At 40.9% G+C, this 18,944-nt stretch overlaps 1 protein-coding gene across 2 annotated transcripts in view; it reads right to left on the bottom strand.

The window, feature by feature from the left end:
• ERGIC3 (ERGIC and golgi 3) overlaps positions 1-18,944 on the bottom strand; it is a 28,087-nt gene that overhangs the window by 635 nt on the left and 8,508 nt on the right. Inside the window, exons 4-13 of one of the 2 annotated variants that reach the window (XM_066623935.1) lie at positions 17,896-18,015; positions 17,364-17,457; positions 15,499-15,664; positions 12,718-12,775; positions 6,637-6,651; positions 3,498-3,529; positions 2,663-2,759; positions 2,142-2,206; positions 1,520-1,656; positions 875-930 (exon numbers count right to left, since the gene is read on the bottom strand). In XM_066623935.1, coding sequence (XP_066480032.1) covers positions 875-930; positions 1,520-1,656; positions 2,142-2,206; positions 2,663-2,759; positions 3,498-3,529; positions 6,637-6,651; positions 12,718-12,775; positions 15,499-15,664; positions 17,364-17,457; positions 17,896-18,015 — 840 coding nt within the window. The remainder of the gene's footprint in view (positions 1-874; positions 931-1,519; positions 1,657-2,141; positions 2,207-2,662; positions 2,760-3,497; positions 3,530-6,636; positions 6,652-12,717; positions 12,776-15,498; positions 15,665-17,363; positions 17,458-17,895; positions 18,016-18,944) is intronic. The other variant, XM_066623936.1, reaches the window with a different exon arrangement.

The following is an 18,944-nucleotide window of genomic DNA, read 5'->3' as shown; positions in this document are numbered from 1 at the left end:
CTTCAAGTCTCAGATTCCTAAATTTGCCAAAGCAAAGAGGATCCCCTCCTTCAGAACACCTGTCAGGTTCTGAGGAACCATGTGGTACAGACTTAAGCTACTAACAGCGGAAATACTCTTAATAAGCAAACAACTAATATAACTTAAATACAGTTATATATAAATTTCTTTTATATACGTTTCCCATACTTGCTTTAAGAATTATTTAGAATCTGCCCTTAGGAATAATTTGAATGAGTCTAAAAACAATTTCACTTAAAGATTTCAAAGTTCTTAGTTTTATAAGACATGAGGCATACAAAGACATATTTGTATTGAGACATACAAAATTATGCAGGGGATGGACAGAGTGGATAGGGAGATGCTCTTTACACTCTCACATAACACCAGAACCAGGGGACATCCACTAAAATTGAGTGTTGGGAGAGTTAGAACAGACAAGAGAAAATATTTCTTTACTCAGTGTGTGGTTGGTCTGTGGAACTCCTTGCCACAGGATGTGGTGACGGCATCTGGCCTGGACGCCTTTAAAAGGGGATTGGACAAGTTTCTGGAGGAAAAATCCATTATGGGGTACAAGCCATGATGTGTATGCGCAACCTCCTGATTTTAGAAATGGGCTATGTATCAGAATGCCAGATGCAAGGGAGGGCACCAGGATGAGGTCTCTTGTTAGCTGGTGTGCTCCCTGGGGCATTTGGTGGGCCGCTGTGAGATACAGGAAGCTGTACTAGATGGGCCTATGGCCTGATCCAGTGGGGCTGTTCTTATGTTCTTATGAGGATTTAAGGAGCAATCTCCTTTGAGTAAAGCATTTACAAGCTGAAGTTTAGATCAGAGATGGATAAAAGAGAACAAAATACAATTCTCATACCTGTAAATACTCCTCCAATAATGGCACAGACTCCTGTGAGAAAGTGTGTAAAAGACCTACGGGGAAATAAATAACATTCTTTTTCCCTGGGTGGTTTTAACACTGTGTCCCATATGAGTCCCATATACTAAAGGGAACACTTTTGATCAACTAGACTGATCCAGAATTCAGTCATCTCAAATGAAAGCCTTGACAATCTATTCGCTGGCACAGCATGCAACACGTTAATAATGTAAGTTGTGTTAAAGTACAAGTTATACAATCAATACAAGTCGATTAGCCCTTGTACAGACATCAGAAATCCAGGCTATTCAGTAATCCAGAAGTTTTTGCCCAAGAGTTTTTTAAACTTTCTGTAGTGTGAGCACCAGTAGATCTTGTGCTCAGTCCCACATACAGTGCAGACACACACAGTAAGTTCTGCTCTCTGTTCTGCTCTGTACAATGTACAGACATTGTTGAAAAATATCAGAAGCCAGCAGACACCCATAGGGTAAGAATGAGAAGAGCAAGAGGAAGCATTTCTCATTATATGTATGCAATTATTCCAAAATCCAAACACCTTTCCAACCCAAGCAGTCTAGATAAGGGATACTCAACCTTTACAACGAGCGACGAGCTTTTCTTCATGTGAAAACCTCTCACCTGTGTTTCTCTGTTAGTTTCACCATCATGGGAGAAAGCTCATAGAGCACAAATACACCAGGTAGACCCTGGTCTCCAATTAACCCATTAGCTATTTTCTCATGTCTTGTTACTGAAAACTGATTTGTCCTCACCACCTAGCAAAACATAAGCATGGGAAATAGTCTTGAAATAGTCTTAAAAAGGAAAATGCATTGCCTTTAGAGCATCTCTGTTCTATTTACCCTCTCCACATTTGCCCTTTCTAGTTCCACTGCTGAAACTGCCCTTTCTAAAACCACCCTTGCTAGAACCATGATTTCCAATACAGCTAATCGCACAACCTCATTCCTTACCCCCTTACTCCTGCAAATCTCTGTTCATACAAATCTCATGCTAATCGGAGGAAATAGGGCCCTTAACAGTCAGGGACTTCCAACACTAGTATAGTTGCTATTTATACATTGGCAAATCCTGAGCATTGACTACTTCTAGACTTAATAATAAGACCTGCAAGTCTCTCTATCCCCTTGCTAAGAGCTATGCTCCCCTCACCTCAGTAGAGTGACACAGTAGTAATACAAACAGCACTATTGTACAGTAAAAAAGAAAGCTATAATTAAAAAAAATACATGGCTCTTACCTCACCATCAACCTTCATATATACTGTGGGGACAACTTTTACAAAGTATTGAAACATCATGGAAGCTGAAGGTTAAAAGACAGCATTATTAACAGCATTAATAAAAGCATTTATTAATAATAATAAATAGACACAGGTTGAAATCTAAACAGCTAATTCAGGCCTGTGCAATAGTTAGGTATGCCAGTGGGATTTCCTTTGAGTGGCAGACATCCATGTCATATCACAAACTGCTTTTCAAACTTTGTTCGGTGACTAATGAGGCTTGAAAGGTAGCATGAAGGAGGGGGGGGAGGGATGCAAATGCTTCCAGGTAGCATGGCTGGAGAGGTGGCAGTTTCCTCCAGCCGTGCAGCTCCAGGGGCCGCCCGTGCCTGCTGCCTCCTTGTCCCAAGGCATTCTGAGGGCTGGAGAGGCTAGTTCAAGCATAATGGAATTTGTCTTCTCAGCTATACCTTAAGTGTGCTGTTTTGTTAACTTTAACACAAACTAAAAAGTATACTGAAATTTTAAGCTAGTACCTTGCTCTGCGGTGACTACTGTCCCATCGAGAGGATTCACAATGCCAGGATAATCCTTCCCAAATGAGAGGTGCTTGATGAAATGGGTCATGTTTATCTGAAATTAAACAAAAAAGCCCATCATATATATTCAAAGAGCTGCAGAAAAAAAAGAAAAGGCAAAACAGAAACCCAACCACATTTGAAAAGGAGGTACATTATTCTCTCTGGATCTCAGGAGTTAAGCACACATCACTCCAATTCAGCAAGAGCAGAGATCTTCGTCCTCCTTCTATGTGGCTGGCAAGGGTAAGAAGAACATTTTAACACCTGAGCCTGTTAGGGCAAGGTGAATGCAGCTACTGTTGTTTCCCTTCTACCCAACATTATGAATATGCTACCCAAGGGCAGAGAAGTTGTGCTAGAATTATATTCCCTGCAATTACACACCTCTCATCTCCCTGGAGAGAAGCAGCCACAGGAAGGAGATACTCGTTTTCAACAGCAAGCATACTAAATATAACAAAGAGGCAGGAATTCTACCAGAATGCATGTTTTCAGGTAATCTGGGTTCTAGAGCAAAGGACTTGGGACAGATGCTCAGTGACTGAATGAAGCACCAGTGTATAATGAATTCTGGGATCAATGCATAATTACAATCTTTTTAAGATGACAACTGTGTAAAAGATGAGAATGGAAAATATTTCAAGTAAAATTGTTTTCACAGCTACAGATCCCTTCACTCTAGTACTCAACAAGGCAAATTTGCATTACTACTGCTCTACACAATCCCCTTCAGAGGGTATGAAGTTATTACCATGTGTGTCTTACCATGTGTGTCTCCCAAAATACTTACATTGTCAAGTCCAAAGCTCTGCAGATCATGAACTGTGTGAGAGAAAGGGAGACAACATACTAAATAACCATATTTCTTTTACAAAATGAATTAAAACATTGTTATCTCCAATAACCAAGAATAAGAACTCTGCATTTTACATAATCATAACAAAATTTCTAAGTAGACTCCATTTTTCATGTGTAACGTAAATTTTTTAAACTCCTTTTCCAGATTCCAACAACATATCCAAGAATAGCACTATACCTCTTTGTTTCATCACCAAACTACTCTGTTAATGCTCACTGTGTTCTACTAAACTTTTTTAAGTTGCAGTTCTCTAGTTTGTTTCTGATTCTGCAGATAAAATTTATGTTAATTTCTGAAGACACTCAGGGCATGCTATAAATGTCACCAAGGTATCTTAGTTTAAGAGCTACTTGCTGCTTTAGAGAGTCAGTTCTTAATACATTTAAATTGGCTCTACTAATAGAATTTTCCTTTTTTAATTTAGTTTAGCAATATGCCAAATAGTTTACTGAGGTCTGAAGAGAACACTACTGATTCTGTTTATAAGCCAAACATATTTTACGTTTACAAGAGCCTGAGAAGATAGTGATTAGATCAAAGTAATACAGTACTAAGAGACACATCCAACTGGCAGTGAAGCTACCAACATTTTGAGAATCTAATAGAGAAAAGGAGTTTTCAACAATCATGCTTAAAGCTGCTTCATGTTATGCAGCATTAAGTATGAAAGTTCTACTGTGGGGCCACAGAAAATCCCAGCCACTGAAGTGTGTACTTCATATGCCTGTTGAAGATGAGTTCAAACTCTTGTGCTCGCTCTTTCACACTCAGTTTGGTTTTTTTTAACTGACATGCATGTAATTTTAAGTATTCATCTTTAAATTGTGCATGAAACACTCCTCAAGAGTCCACAAGTCTTCTTCATCTGATCACTCATTCTTCTTTGAATTTGTATTAATAAACATGTGCAAGTGATCCCATGCATACTTTCCTGGGAGTAAGGCCCACTGAAGTCAATGGAGCTTACTTCTGAGTAGACATGCATTGGATTGTGCTGATGGTCTGATATGTTTAAGGATATAATTCTGATCAGACTTCTAAAAGATTCCTCAATTTGCTGGCTTCTCCAGATAACCAGGGTTCCAAGAACCTCCCAGAATATGCAAGTTTATATTCTCCATATTAGTATTGTATATACTAATGCAGTAGTTCCCAGGACCCACTTTTTAAAACGACACTCTATCAGGACCCAACCAGGTTTACCAGAATTTTAAAAAAGGAGATCTAGAAAGAAATAAAATTTTATTTTTTATAAGTAATAATAACTGGAAAAAACCCTCGAACATTCTCCCTAGATTTAAACATGCTTGCAAACTGCAGCAGCTGAGCTCTTTGCAGGATAATTAGCAGCTACAGCAGGGGTGTCAAACATAAGGCCCAGGGGCCAGATGCAACCCACAGAAGCTTTTTATTCAGCCCTCAGAGGCTGATCAGTGCTTGGATGTTACTGCTGTAAGGGCAGCCCACATGAAAATTGGCTCTCCCATATCTTGAATAATGACATTACTTTCTGCCTAATGACATCACTTCCGGCCCTCAGCAGGCATCATGAATGCTTCTTTGGCCCTTGGGATGAAACTAGTTTTACACCCCTGATTTACAGTATCTGATTTTTGAATAGCCTCAGGGCTTGAGGCAATAAGTTATCCGATCTTTCCATCATCCTTTGGCGACCCACCAAAAATCAGTTCAGGACCCACCAGTGGGTCCTCGCCCACAGTTTGGGAACCACTGGACTAATGTAATAGCTTTTTACATCTCTGTTAACACATCCCATCCAACACATTCTGTTAAGAAACCTGTTGAGCAGATCAAACGAACCAGGTTTGGTTTGGGGAGTGAGGGTTTGAGACCAACTGATTTTGCCTTTGTGGGGAATAACTCCCCATTGTCAATCTTGGTTCATAACACGTGAAGTCGCAGGAGATCATACAGTACAATTCAAAAATGTAAAAACACTACTCAGTTACTGAGCATTCAATGCAGGTGTCTACATTTTGTGGGTAAATTAGTGGTTTCTATTCTGAATTATTTGCAAGCACACACACACACAGTTTTCCAGGACATTTATCTGATGAAGAACTTGACATTCATGCTAATCTGGCATCAGCATATAAACATTACAAAATGATTTAAAAAATGATTTACTTGGAGATTTACTTGGAGAATCATTGTTTTGTCTAACAGAACAGCTGTAGTGGCAGCTGTCCTGACAGATCTTAAAAGCGAGTCTCTATCGTCATCAACACCTTTGTCAAAGCTGTTAACCACCAACTAACTAAGGGCGCAATCCTAACCCCTTATGTCAGTGCTTTCCAGCACTGGCATAGCGGTACCAATGGGACACGTGCTGCATCCTGCAGTTGGGTATCACTCACAGAGGCCTCTTCAAAGTCAGGGAATGTTTGTTCCCTTACCTCTAAAGCTTCATTGCTAAGGGTCTGGATTGCACCCTTAGTTATTAACTGCTTGATATGCAACATAATGAAAACAGACATGCCTGGCGCATCTTGTTCATTTAAGCTCAGTATCATCTTTTCCTTTCTGCTTCTCTCTGGATTTGAAAATAGAGGGACAAAGCAGAAGAGGAAGCATAGAAAAGAGCAGAATAGATGGCCAGAGCATCAGAGGCAAGGGAGTAGCTGAAGGGGGCATACCCTGCCACACACACTACAGTCCAAGGCAGCTGCTTCAGTCATCCTCATGGATGGGCTGGCTGTGGCTCAAGAGCTCACAACTGTGATAGTCTATGCACATATGACTAGATGTCCCTAGGGCTTCATTCACACATTCTGCTAAAAGCTTAGTGGTAAAGGGACCCCTGCACCAGAGAAAGAGGGAGTTTTGAAGGTCATTACAGGGCCACAATCAAAGCAACCCGAGATATTTTTTAAAGCAAAAAATCTGCTAAACACAACGGCCTGCAATCTCATAACTGAAACAAGCAGCTCCTGCCGACACCTTCATTCTGTCAACTCTTTAGGTAGCATCAAGTTTCAACAGGAGGAAATAATCAGTTTAGTTATGGACAGCACAGAATCAGTAAATGAAAGAAGTCAGAAACACTTACTCTCAACAGCGTGCACTGCAAAAATGAGCAGGGTTAAGAAAAGAAAGAGAGAAACATTCAGAGTTCCACACTGAAAAGCAAGGATGTAAAAACAAAGGTAACATTTAAAATAGTTTCACTTTCAGGAGGCACTGATTACTTTGCCTGCAAAATTTCAGGTTGGAAGCACTCAGCTTATCACAGGTCACTAAACTATACAGACTTGCATGCAGACTCCCATACACTGAACTTTGCTCAAGACCTGAAGGAACACTGTGCTGCCCCACACAAGCAAAGCCCTGCAGGATTAAAGATTTATCTAGGCCAGCATCCTAGATGCTGTTTCCTACTGTGGCCCACCAGATACCCACTTGTGGGGAAACCCACAAGCAGGAGAACAAGGTATACTTCTGTCCTACCTCTGTTCCCCTGCAACTGGTATTCAGAAGGGGACTGCTGATAAACCTGGAGGTGGTTTGTAGCCATTAAAATACCTGTCCACCATGAATTTTCTAACCCCCTTTTAAAGCTATTGCCACATCTTGTGGCAACAACTTCCATAGACTAATTATGTGCTGTGTGCAACGCTTCCTTTGTCTGAAAACAGTCAACTAATCATTTTCATTGGACCACTGCTGGTTCTAGTTACTCTGAAAGGTAAAGAAAAACTCTCAGCACCATGAATAACTTTTATATACACCTTACAGGACAATCCTATTCATGTAAGTTCCATTGTGTTCAATGTGGCTTACACCCAGGAAAGAATGCATAGGGTTGAAACCTTAATCATGTCCTCCCTTGCTTGCAGTTTTGGTTTCTAAGCTAAAAGGTTCCAATTGGTGTAGCCTGTCCTTAAGAAAAGTTCCCTGCAGTCCCATGTTCATTCTGATTGCTCTTTTCCAGTTCTACAATATCCCTTTTGAGATGTCATGACTGGAACTATACACAGTGCTCCAAATTACTATAATATTGATATACTGAGTTGCAATAAAATTTTCACAAAGCAGTTTACATAACAAAGGGACTGAGAAAATAGTTCCCTATCTCAGCTCTTTGCTACCCCTCCCTTAGGTTTGGGGGGAGGAAGGGGACTCGAGGGATACAGAGTACACATTATTCATTTTTTTTAGTTAGTAAATATTAGAGAATGTACAACATTAAAAATGATCAGCCTTAACCAAGTGTCACCTAGTCTCCATATTTTCTTTAGCCAAGCCAAAGTTGCCAATGCTCCTTGCATTGTGAAACAGTTTGCACTGACAAAAGCTCTTCACAACCAACAAAATGACCAAGCTGATCTTGACACTTACAGCACAGGAAGTCTGCAAAGGAATCCTTTTGCCTAGGAATTCACATTTGTGGTCAAACCCTCTCAATTGAGAAAATACATTGGGATGACTCTAGCTGTTCTAATATGCTAGGTAAAATTGAATTTCACAACACATTTACAATTCAGTAGCCAGAATCAATGATACAAATTATGAACATTACCAGAAACTGCTAATTCCAGAAACTATTTATAGACATCCACCCACATACCAAGAGAATTGTTGCCAAAATGTGACTGCTCAAGGAGGACGCTTCCGAGTACTTACTGAGTTAGAGATTTGCAACTGTTAGAAACTGTCTGGAGTTGAACTGACCTGCCTCAGGGAGCAGCCTGCCCAGTAAGCCCAGGTCCAGGTGCATTCTGGGACGAGTTGGGAAGCCACCAGTGAGGCAGAACATGAGCTATGGGCTAGTGGAACAGAGTACACCAACCCACACTGCAAGTGCCTGCAGGATCCTTTCCGTCCCATGGCAGGTACCTGCAGGAGCCTTCCCATCCCCTGGTAACCAGGTAGGGACAGAGGAACGGGGAGGGACTAGCCAAGGCCAGGAGAACATAAGGAGTGGGCCAGAGATATAGTCTGGAGACTGACTGAACTAGAATTTCCAGAACCCACCATACACAAAACTGTACCCCTTGTCCTTAGAATGACAATATCCCAGAATCTGGTACTACAAAACAAAGATCAGCACAATCTTTGAAATACAATCAAATGAAGTACAATCAAAGCCATGCTGATTTCTAGACCCTTCATCTCTTTGTATAATAGGAAAGTGCAGCTGAAACAAATTGAAAGGTATTTTACTCAGGGAAGTGAGGTCTATATAATTAGTATTTTTAATTATGTTTAGAATGAGAATGCATGGAAAAGGAACAGAACACCTATGGCCCACAAGTTTTCTGAAGACAAAAGATTAACTGATTTTAAAGAGACCACAGGTTGATCAATATAGGTACTTCTATAGCTAGAGCCCCAAGCTGGCCTTCGTACCATTAAATATTTGTATTGTCAGTTCATCCAATATCTATGAAGCATCAGTTGACAATGGCTGCTCTCAAGTTTTCCTGCAGAACCCAATGCCAAAACTACACTGGGCAATGTAATGATAACTGCCTCTCAACATTAGGTGATCTATCCTTTTCAAGCTTCTGTGGATAATGCAACAAATGGAGGGAAATAAATCTGAAGATGAACACTGTAGCTTTATCTATAGCAGTGTTTCTCAAACTATGGATCAGGACCCACTAGGTGGGTCGCAAGCCAATTTCAGGTGGGTCCCCATTCATTTCAATGTATTATTTCACGTTTAATACATTAGACTTGCTGCTACTATGGTAAATGACTGCATTTGGGGAAATGTCACAGATCTGTACTTTTAACAGGCTACAATGTATATGCTTTAACAATGATAGTCAATGGGGCTTACTCCTGGATAATTGTGCATAGGATTGCAGCCATTGGAATGCTTAGGGAATTTAAAAAAAACTTCAGATAAGAAACAGATCAGCAACTGCTTGGGGAAGTTCTTTATATTAAATAAATTTTTAAATTTATACTTATTGTGAATTTTTAATTTACTTGATTTGATTTTGTCATATGGGGGTGTTAAACAATTTCCTGCTTAATGATGTTGCTTCCAGCCATGACATAACTTCCAGGTTAATGACATCACTTCCTGTGGGTCCTGACAGACTGTTATTCTAAAAAATGGGTCCTTGGGTTAAAATGTTTGAGAAGCACTGATCTATAGTAAATCCTTATTTTACCTCAGATTGTGAGATTAGGGGTTGCTTTAATTGGTTACACTGCTACACTGCAGTTGGCTACACTGCTGCCAAAGCAATGACGAAAGCCAAAATCATGGTAGCATCTATAAGAAACAAGTTAACAGATAGGAAGATACTCACAAGAAAGAACAGTATGTTTTATGCAGTAGGGAAGGAACTTTATGCAGCCAGCCAAATACATGGCATATAAAAATAATCTCAGTGACTTTTGAAAGGATTCATGAAGCAAACTAACATTATTCTAATGCCTAGACCAGGAGTGTAAAACATAAGGCCCAAAAGGCTGGCCCACAGAAGCTCTTTATCCAGCCCACAAGATAATTGGGCTCTCTTAGCGCTGCCTTTTCAGCACCACCACATCTGCCAAGGTTCTGGGAGGAAGAGATGGAAGGAGGTCTCGGAAGGTAAAGAATACTACTCAGGAAGGGCAGACCAAGAGGGCTGACAGAGGGTGATGGCAACCAGGCAATGGGAGAGCCCAATTATCACAATGGTTAGCTTTACAGCAGCATGGCTACTGCCAAGGCATCACTTTGCAGAACACCTCTCAGTTGCTGAGTTGCAAAGTGATGCCTCAGCAGAAGCGACGCTGGTAAAAAACTGATCCCGCAAGATAATTGGGCTCTCCCAAAATATTATCAAGATTTGCATATTTTCTCTTCTGTCATTTGCAGCTAATGAGTTCCTATGTGAGAACAAAGTGCTTACTTCTGGTCATCACCTGCTTAATAACATCACTTCCTGCTTAATGATGTTACTTCATGGGCAGGAGGTCTGGTCTAGAGGGTAGAGCCTCCGTCTGCCTGAAGATAACATCCACAAGGTCGCCAGTTCGAGGCCACCGGCACCGTGCGACCTTGCAGCAGCTGACAAGCTGAAGCCAAGCAATTCCATCTGCTCTGAGCGTGGGAGGATGGAGGCCAGAATGTGAAGCCAGATCGGAATGAAACACCTTGCATGTAGCCATTCTTGAAAGAAAGAACCTTCTTCGAAATTGTAAAAATCCCTATTTAATAAGGGATTTAAATAAAGCCTGCCTATGTAAACCGCCTTGAATAAAGTCTTGAATAAAGACCAAGAAAGGCGGTATATAAATACCTGTTGTTGTTGTTATTATTATTATTACTTCCTGCCCTCAGTAGGTGCCATGAATGCTATTCAGTCCACTGAATGAAACAGGTTCAACATCCCTGGCCTAAACTATTGCAGAATCTTAATACCTAGCAGCTGTACAGTACTTCCTGAGCAAGGAATGCACTTCGCATTAACAACATGCACTGTAATCCTTACAACAATCATGCAAGGTAAGAAAGCATTATTATCTCCATGTTGCAGCTGAGGAAGAAAGTCTGAGAGTGGTTTGCCAAAAGTTACTTAGCAAGTTCATAGCAAAGATGAGATATGACCCAGAGAAGTCTTAGCTCACAGTTCGGTCTCCTAGCCACTACAGAACATCTTGTTAAAAACCGAGCAAACCAGAATCTTAAATGTTGCCAAATAAGAAATTTGTAACATTCAGACAAAATCCTTATTAATCAAGATTTAAACAAAATCTTGAATAATCAAGTAACCAAGCGTGTTGGCTTTGTTTTTATGAATTGGCTTGTTTTGGTGGAGTGGTATCAGTTCCTGCCAAATGGGAAATGTCTGTTGGTACAGAGAGTACCAGAAAGAGAGGATGGATTGGGGGCAATATCATGATACAGGTTGGGTTGGCCATTCCAAGGAAAGGAGGGTCAGTCATAGATAAGACCAACCTTTCTGGCTATTCCTCCATCCCTCAGGCTATGAGTGTTCCTGGTGGCAACACCTCTAGTTTTAAGCTGCTGTCGCAAAATGCCAGGTCAGTAAGTAGTAAGATCAAACTTGATATGGGACTGGATGCTGGAGAAAGGGCACTGACCTGGCATGCCTTACAGAGACCTGGTTGAATGAGGTGGGGAGGGTTAGCCTCTCCTAGCTTTGTCTGCCAGGTTTCTGGGTGCTGCAGACTGCAGGGGCAAAGAGATGGGGTTGGTGGAAGCCAGACTGGTCACAACATGGGGTAGGGACTTCTCTGAGGAGATTCCACAGTTATGGAACTCCCTGCTGGTTGTGTTAAAAACTATGCCCTCTGCTAGCCTTTCAGGGGGACCCAAATCTTTCCTGTTTAGCTTTTCCATCTTAGTATTGTTGGTTTGGCTTTGCTCCAGTTTTTATAATTTTATTTATGCTATTTCTTTTTGGATTTTTTAAACACTAACAATAAATGTTTCACTGTTATTAATGCTACCAGTACTGCTCTCAATTTTTTTTTTGTCTTGACTGCCATGTACCTGCCACATCTGTATTGTGTTTATCATAATTGCGTACAATTCTGTAAGTCATATTGGATGCTCCAATAATAGGAGAAAGGGAGGCTATAAGAATTCTAAATTTAAAAGGTTATTCTACCATTACCTGCAATAAAGAGAATCAACCCAGAATCATAGTATGTTAGAGCTGAAAGCAACTTTAAAGGCAATCTAGTGTCACCCCTTGCTCCGGTTCTCTAAATCACATTTATAATGGGCTGCAATCAAAGCAGAAAACAGAGTGCTGCTGTAGACTATGGTGCACAGTTCAGACAAATATAAAAATATTTACAGTAAAATAATCATTAAAAATTCAGCAATAAAATCTCTTAAAGTCTCAACATACTCTGTAGTTTTAAGTCACCATATTAACCACTGACAAAAGGAATGGATATAGAACTCAAAATACTTCCAAGGCAGAATAGAGGCTTTGCCAAGACCTGGTTTGTTAGTAGAAGAGCACTGTCTCACAGCTCCTTCATATGACTGCATCAGCAATGATGCCATTTTCAACCCTGCTCTCTAAACATTTCCCTTCTGCCAGTGCTACATCCATTGGCTCTAAGTGCTGAAGCCCTAGAAACTTACAGATTTCCTATTAAACAAAAAGGAGATGTTAGTGGCCATTCAGAAGAATGCAAACTACTTTACCATGAACATGAGACTGCTGAAAGCTTTTTCCTGGTGCAAAGTGAAAATTGCCCGCTACCTGTAAAAGACAGCCATATTTCATTAAACTGTCCAGGTCTCACAACAGATTGTAATAGCACAACTTGACAATTTTAAAATGTAAGGCTTTTAATTAAACATACACTCTCTCTCCCTCCCCCACCCCAAGAGATCCAAAGAAGTTCATATCCAAAGATGTGCATATTCAAGCAGGTTCTAAGCACAAAATTCCTATTGTCTCTGCTTCAAGATGACAATGTGCCTCTGAAGAGCATGATTCAGGTCTTTAACTTGAGAATTTCAAACTCAGCATATAGCACCTATTTTTAAAACAAGGCATATGAACTAGAGAAAGTTATAGAAACTATATTCCAAGGCGCATTCACACACTGCTTGCTTCACTGACTACCAGAGAAAGATAAGGATTTTCAAACTGAACAAGCAATAGCTATGATTCAGAGTACCAAGTGTGCATCTCACTACATTCTGGAATTATGCAGGCTTTGGAAGAAGAGAACATGAAGTACACCTCCCCAAAGTCACTCCAACTTTGCTGTCTCAAAATTTCACATGCAGAACAACATTTTCAAACGCAATCTCTTGATCACAATGATTTATATTTTTTCTAATGCAATGATATCTGAAAATGATCCAATATGATGTTCTTATTAAAAAAACTATAATCCAATATATGCAAATATGCAGCCACATCTAAAATGTTAGTCCACATCCTATAGAAATCCAAAACAATTTTTCCTGCAAAGTTAAAATCTCAACTACTTCAAGAGCTATAGGCAGTATGTACTATATAGTATATATAGAGAGCTACATACTATATAGGCAGTATTTTTAATAAAATCAAAAGGCAAATATTCACTAGGAGTCTTCTTTGATGATAATATAAGCTCAAAATGACACCAAAAGTATCAAAATGTCATTAACTATCAACAAGCTCAAGCCATTCACTATGCTTACGGCACCCCAGATACAAAATGTTCAAAGAAAGAATAAAACAGCGTAGGTTAAGAGTGCAAGGATAAATGGGTTGAAATACTTGATGCGATTATATAAAAAGATTTCAATTATTCCCTATCTGAAACACACAGACACACGCAAAGAAAAATTTTGCTTATTGGTATTTGTGATGAAACAGTTAACAGTTTTAACAGTTAACTGAGGAGGATTTTCCCTGCAATTTTAGAGGTGCTTTGAGTTCAAAGAGAAGCCAGCAAGGCGAGGCCAGAGAGAAGGTCTCTAGGCCTGAAGAGACACTCTCTCTCTCTCTTCTGCATGCTTCAGACTGGGCAAGATAGGGAGAGCCACTCTCTGGGAAGCAGAGGGAAAGCTGCTGGGGAGAGCCCCAGGAAATGGAGGAGGGACCAAAAATAAGCTAGGCGCTTTAGGTTTTGTTTATGTTAACTTGTCCTCTCCTCCAGATGTTGGGAGCTCTTGTCCCCTCAGGCTAGGCCAAGTTGGCCGAGTCCCGGCTATCAGTCTAATCCAGCAGGGCCTGCATGTGGAAGCTGTGCAGGGCCAGCCCCATTCATGGGACATTTACCTGTAAGAACCCAAGTCTGTTTAAATTACATTTTTCCCTCACCTGTTAATAAAAACTTTTTGCTTAAAACCTCTGCCATGTTCTGGGATCGATGGATTGTCATTCTCCCTACTTTGCAGGTGCAACTGGCAGAATAAGAGCATCTTGACAACCTGGCATTGCATTCCTAGGAGGGGTTTTGCCCAAGGAGCCCTTCTAGGAACAAGATCTCTTAGACTGGTGGCAGTAGACTAGATTTACCAGGTCTGCACCAAGCTGCAGGTTAAACCGACTGGAAGAATGGGGAATGGGAAGGGAGTGAGTGCTGGCACTAGGCATCACTGCCCTGGATTAGCAGATGATCACTGGAAGCCCCCCTCCTCTTTCATGACAGTATATTTTTCACCAATATTATCCATATTAGTTTTTCTGATATGTATATCCAACCTGAGGTCAGAATGTGGTAGAACTATCTATTCAGACTGATAAAGTGGGGAAATATTTTTGAATGTTTCCATACCAAAAAATTCGTAGAAGTAGAAAAATAGCAGGCAGGGCTATAGCTTCTCCCTGATGTAATAGAGACCGATAGCACTGTGAAACATGCCAGAAAAGAGAGGTCTAATTAATCCTCTCCCTGCTGTGCCAGCTTTCTGCTTTCAAGGTTTACACACACACACACACACACACACACACACACACACACACACACACACACACACACACACACCCCTTCTCTACCATTTCACTCAAGATTGAAGTGATATAATCTAGTGTACAATGTTAGGACTCCACCGCATCATTACTGAATCTTTAGATTCGATCTTGGAATCTCTACACACACATCAATTTGAACCCCTTTCAGTGTCTGGTTCCTTCACACAGCAACTCAAACTAGCTGACACCCTACAAAGACACTGCCCCACAAGAGAAGCTAGTGGCACCAAAGGCATTTGACAACTGCCAAAGAAATACTCCTTTTGTTTGTTTGCTTTGTACCTCACTTTTCTCTGGATGACAACCTCACCTAGTCACTAACATTCAAATTTGTAAGACTAATGCAAAGGTTTAATGTACTATAACTACAAGCCAGAAAGGCTGAAGCTGTAAAGACACTACAGAGTGCAATTTGTACAAGAACTTTCTAGTTGCTTTCTTCTAGTTCAACTTTGGCACCAGGATTTCATACACTTTACACCGCAGGGTTACAAAACAGCCTTACTTACTTTATTGACCTCTAGGAATCCATACACTTTGCAGCCCTCGTTTTTCTGTTCTTGCATTTTCTGGCTAAAACCTTCTCTCTTGCACTGTTCTATGGTGTCTGGGTTCTTGAAAGCCCAGCCTCGCCGCCGATAGGCTTCTCTCACATCGTCACAACTATTACAGCATCTTTAAAGAAAAAAGAGCACAATTCATTCATCAAGTATTGGAGGCAGAAGTCACTCAGGAAGCATAGTCATACTTCAAAGTTAACATTTCCATAAAAGTCAGAAAGCAAAATCCTGAGAAATATTACTCAGGGAGCTCTTATATAGTACATAATTTGATCCCCCAAAACAGTACAACGAGCAACAGAACAAAAAGTCTCATTAATTCATGAAACAGATGTTCGACAACATCAAAATGTGTATGCACATGGTCCAAGGGATAATCAGAAATAGGAATAACCTGTGTTAGGCTTGCCAACTGTCCCTTGCAGACTTCCCAGAGTTTCAGGAAACTCACAGCCAAGAGTGGTTTGAGGATGCTGACCCAGGAGACAGAAAGCTCTTCAACATGACAATTTCACTCATAGGAAGAAATTTATAGGACTTTTCCCATGCCAGACATGGGCAGCCCATCCTAGGCAGAACTAGGCACTGAATTCTGCATAGGAACACTCTGCACAACCCTTCTCTTATCACAAGCAAGACAGAAGATTAAAGAAATCCATGTAACCGTTCTTCCAATCAGCTACATGGCTCACCGTATTATCCTCAACCTGACCTCCATGTAAGAATAGCAGAGTGCATAGTCACTGAATAGAGGTGATAACGAACTCATGCTCAGTTTTCTTACGTGGTTCAGTAGAATGTATGGCTATGCATAGGGGCAGTCTAAAACGGTAAAAATGAAATAACACCACTATAACACAAAATTAGGCTTATAAAGCATGATATACTGGCTCGGTTAAGGAAAGGAAATAATACCGACATGTACCTATTAAGGTGGCTCTGGAGCATCTGTGGATGTCCTGAGTGCTTCTCACTGTGTTTCTAAATTCTGATTCTCTCAGAGCTTTGTTGCTTTAACTGGCTGTAGAATCTTCTGAGCATGCTCAGAAGCTACCAAGGAAAATGCATGGAGCCCGATGGAAAGTGAAACTGAGCCACAGTGCACATTTACTCATGAGTAGGGTACCATGCCCCGGTCCATTGGAAAAAGCAGGCCGAGAGGAATGCAACACCACCAGAATTGTCCTGATCTGATGAACACAAGCCCCAAAAACACTCGAGAAGGAAGTCCCTCCCTCCAAGTTGATAAATGTATTGAACCCTATGGAAAGCAAAACTGAGCTATACGGTCACTTCAACTCATTCCTTGACATGTTGGTGTGTTTGGACAGTTTATTTCCATAGCAATTCAAAGCTATGTTTAATTTTGTTTGTTCAAGTTGCTATCTTCTCAATGTTTTAATTGGTTTGTGTTTGGCAGCATTAGGTTCATTGTAGCTGTTCATTAAAGTAGCATGTAAATCTTAAATGGCCCCTGTAAGTTTAATTCAAGTAGTTGACTTATGTAGATGTGCCCTTCAGAGGTAGGTGTGTGTGTGTTTTACGCCCATGGCTATGTCTGCTGATAGCCAAAGGCATAAACACATATATACCACCTATATGACAGTGATTACACTTGTAAAAATGCTTTGAAATTGATTAAAATATTAATTTGGAATAAAAATACATAACACCTCTTTTAGCCTGTTTTTCTTAGGATAACACTGCCATGCACAAAAAGAATAAAACCATTTTAGACTGCCTCTAGCTATGTATCTTCAACCCCCAACCCCACCTCTTTGCCTCCAGGTCATAGTGAGGGAAGCAAGGCATACTTGATGTCATCAGACTCAGCTCCATAACAGCTTTCACAGCGATTGGGATCTAAAGAGTTTGGATCAAATACAGTCTCCTCTTCTTTTCCCAATTCTAAAATAAACAGAGAGGTAATACTTGTAACAGCAATGCATGTATCATATAACAATTGTAACAATGCAAGTATGGACTGGACATATAGAGCCTTCAAATTCATAGTAGTAAGCCACTGAACAACAGTTCAGGAAAGCTGTAGCGGAGAAGGGTTACTGACTAAGCCCCACTTGTGAACTTCCCAAAGGTAACTGATAAGCCACTGTGGTAAGCATGAAACTTGCTACACAGACCTTTGATCTGATCCAACAGGATTCCTCTTATACACATAAAGCTCCCCCAAGATTGCAAAATGGGTGCCATTAGAAGCAGCAATCACCTAGCTCCAGCACAGACACTTTGTCACTCTATCAACAATTAAATCCAACAACACAGAACTATAATGTATTCATCACATGGTGCCTGCAATACTGTTCACACAGCAGAACATTGTATTACCATGTCTCTCTGCCTCTGGAGTCACATGCTTGCCATCTTTATCCAAACGCTGTTTGAAGAGATTATGTTCGACATCTAGCTGCTGCTCTCCAGCCACATCCATTGCATCAATGCTCAAATCTGAAGAGCAAGCATGGACAGAGCAGATTTACTGAGATGTCAGATGGTATCTGAAAGTGACATCTCTTTGATATTACCACTGAGCTCCCAAAGAGCAGGAGTTCAAAACATGGAAACTTTCTGGCAGAATCTTTAAAAGGATCAGAAAGATTTACTAGAGTTGAAACAGATTTGACTGGACAAGAGCAGGGGTGCCCAAACCCCAGCCCTAGGGCCACCTGTGGCCCTCGAGGCCTCTCAAAGCAACCCTCAGGGAGCCCCCAGTCTCCAATGAGCCTCTGGCCCTCTGGAGATTTGTTGGAGCCTGCACTGGCCTAATGCATCTGCTCTCAGCGTGAGGGCGACTGTTTGACCTCTCGCATGAGCTTTGGGATGAGGGCTTCCTCTACTGCTTGTTGTTTCATGTCTGTGATGCAGTAGCGGCAGCAAAGGAAAGGCCAGACTTGCTTTGTGCAAGGCCTTTTACAGGCCTTGAGCTATTTCAAGAACTTCAATCATTCATATAAGTGCATCTTTAATATAGTCATTTATGTAAACTTATGTAAATTTATTCAAATTTGAAATGCAAATTAATTATTCCCCCCCCCCCGGCCCCTGACACAGTGTCAGAGAGATGATGTGGCCCTCCTGCCAAAAACTTTGGACACCCCTGTGCCCAGTTTTGATTTACAACTCAATCCATTGCTTAGGTCTGAAAACTGGAAAAAAGACTTCCTTAGGCCACTTCAAAACAATGACTGGTACCCATCTTGCTTCCTCTGTGAGGAAAGCATTGAGACTTAGAGCCCAATCCTATCCAACTTTCCAGCACCGGTGTAGCCACAATGGAGCCCCGAGGTAAGGGAACAAATGTTCCGATACCACAAGGAGGCTTCTGTGACTGCCTCTCCACCACAGGATGCAGCACACACCCCAGTGGCACAGCTGCA

The sequence above is a fragment of the Tiliqua scincoides genome, chromosome 4 (assembly GCF_035046505.1).
Source record: "Tiliqua scincoides isolate rTilSci1 chromosome 4, rTilSci1.hap2, whole genome shotgun sequence".
NCBI classification, from domain to species: domain Eukaryota; kingdom Metazoa; phylum Chordata; class Lepidosauria; order Squamata; family Scincidae; genus Tiliqua; species Tiliqua scincoides.
This window is presented reverse-complemented; position numbering and strand designations above follow the sequence as displayed.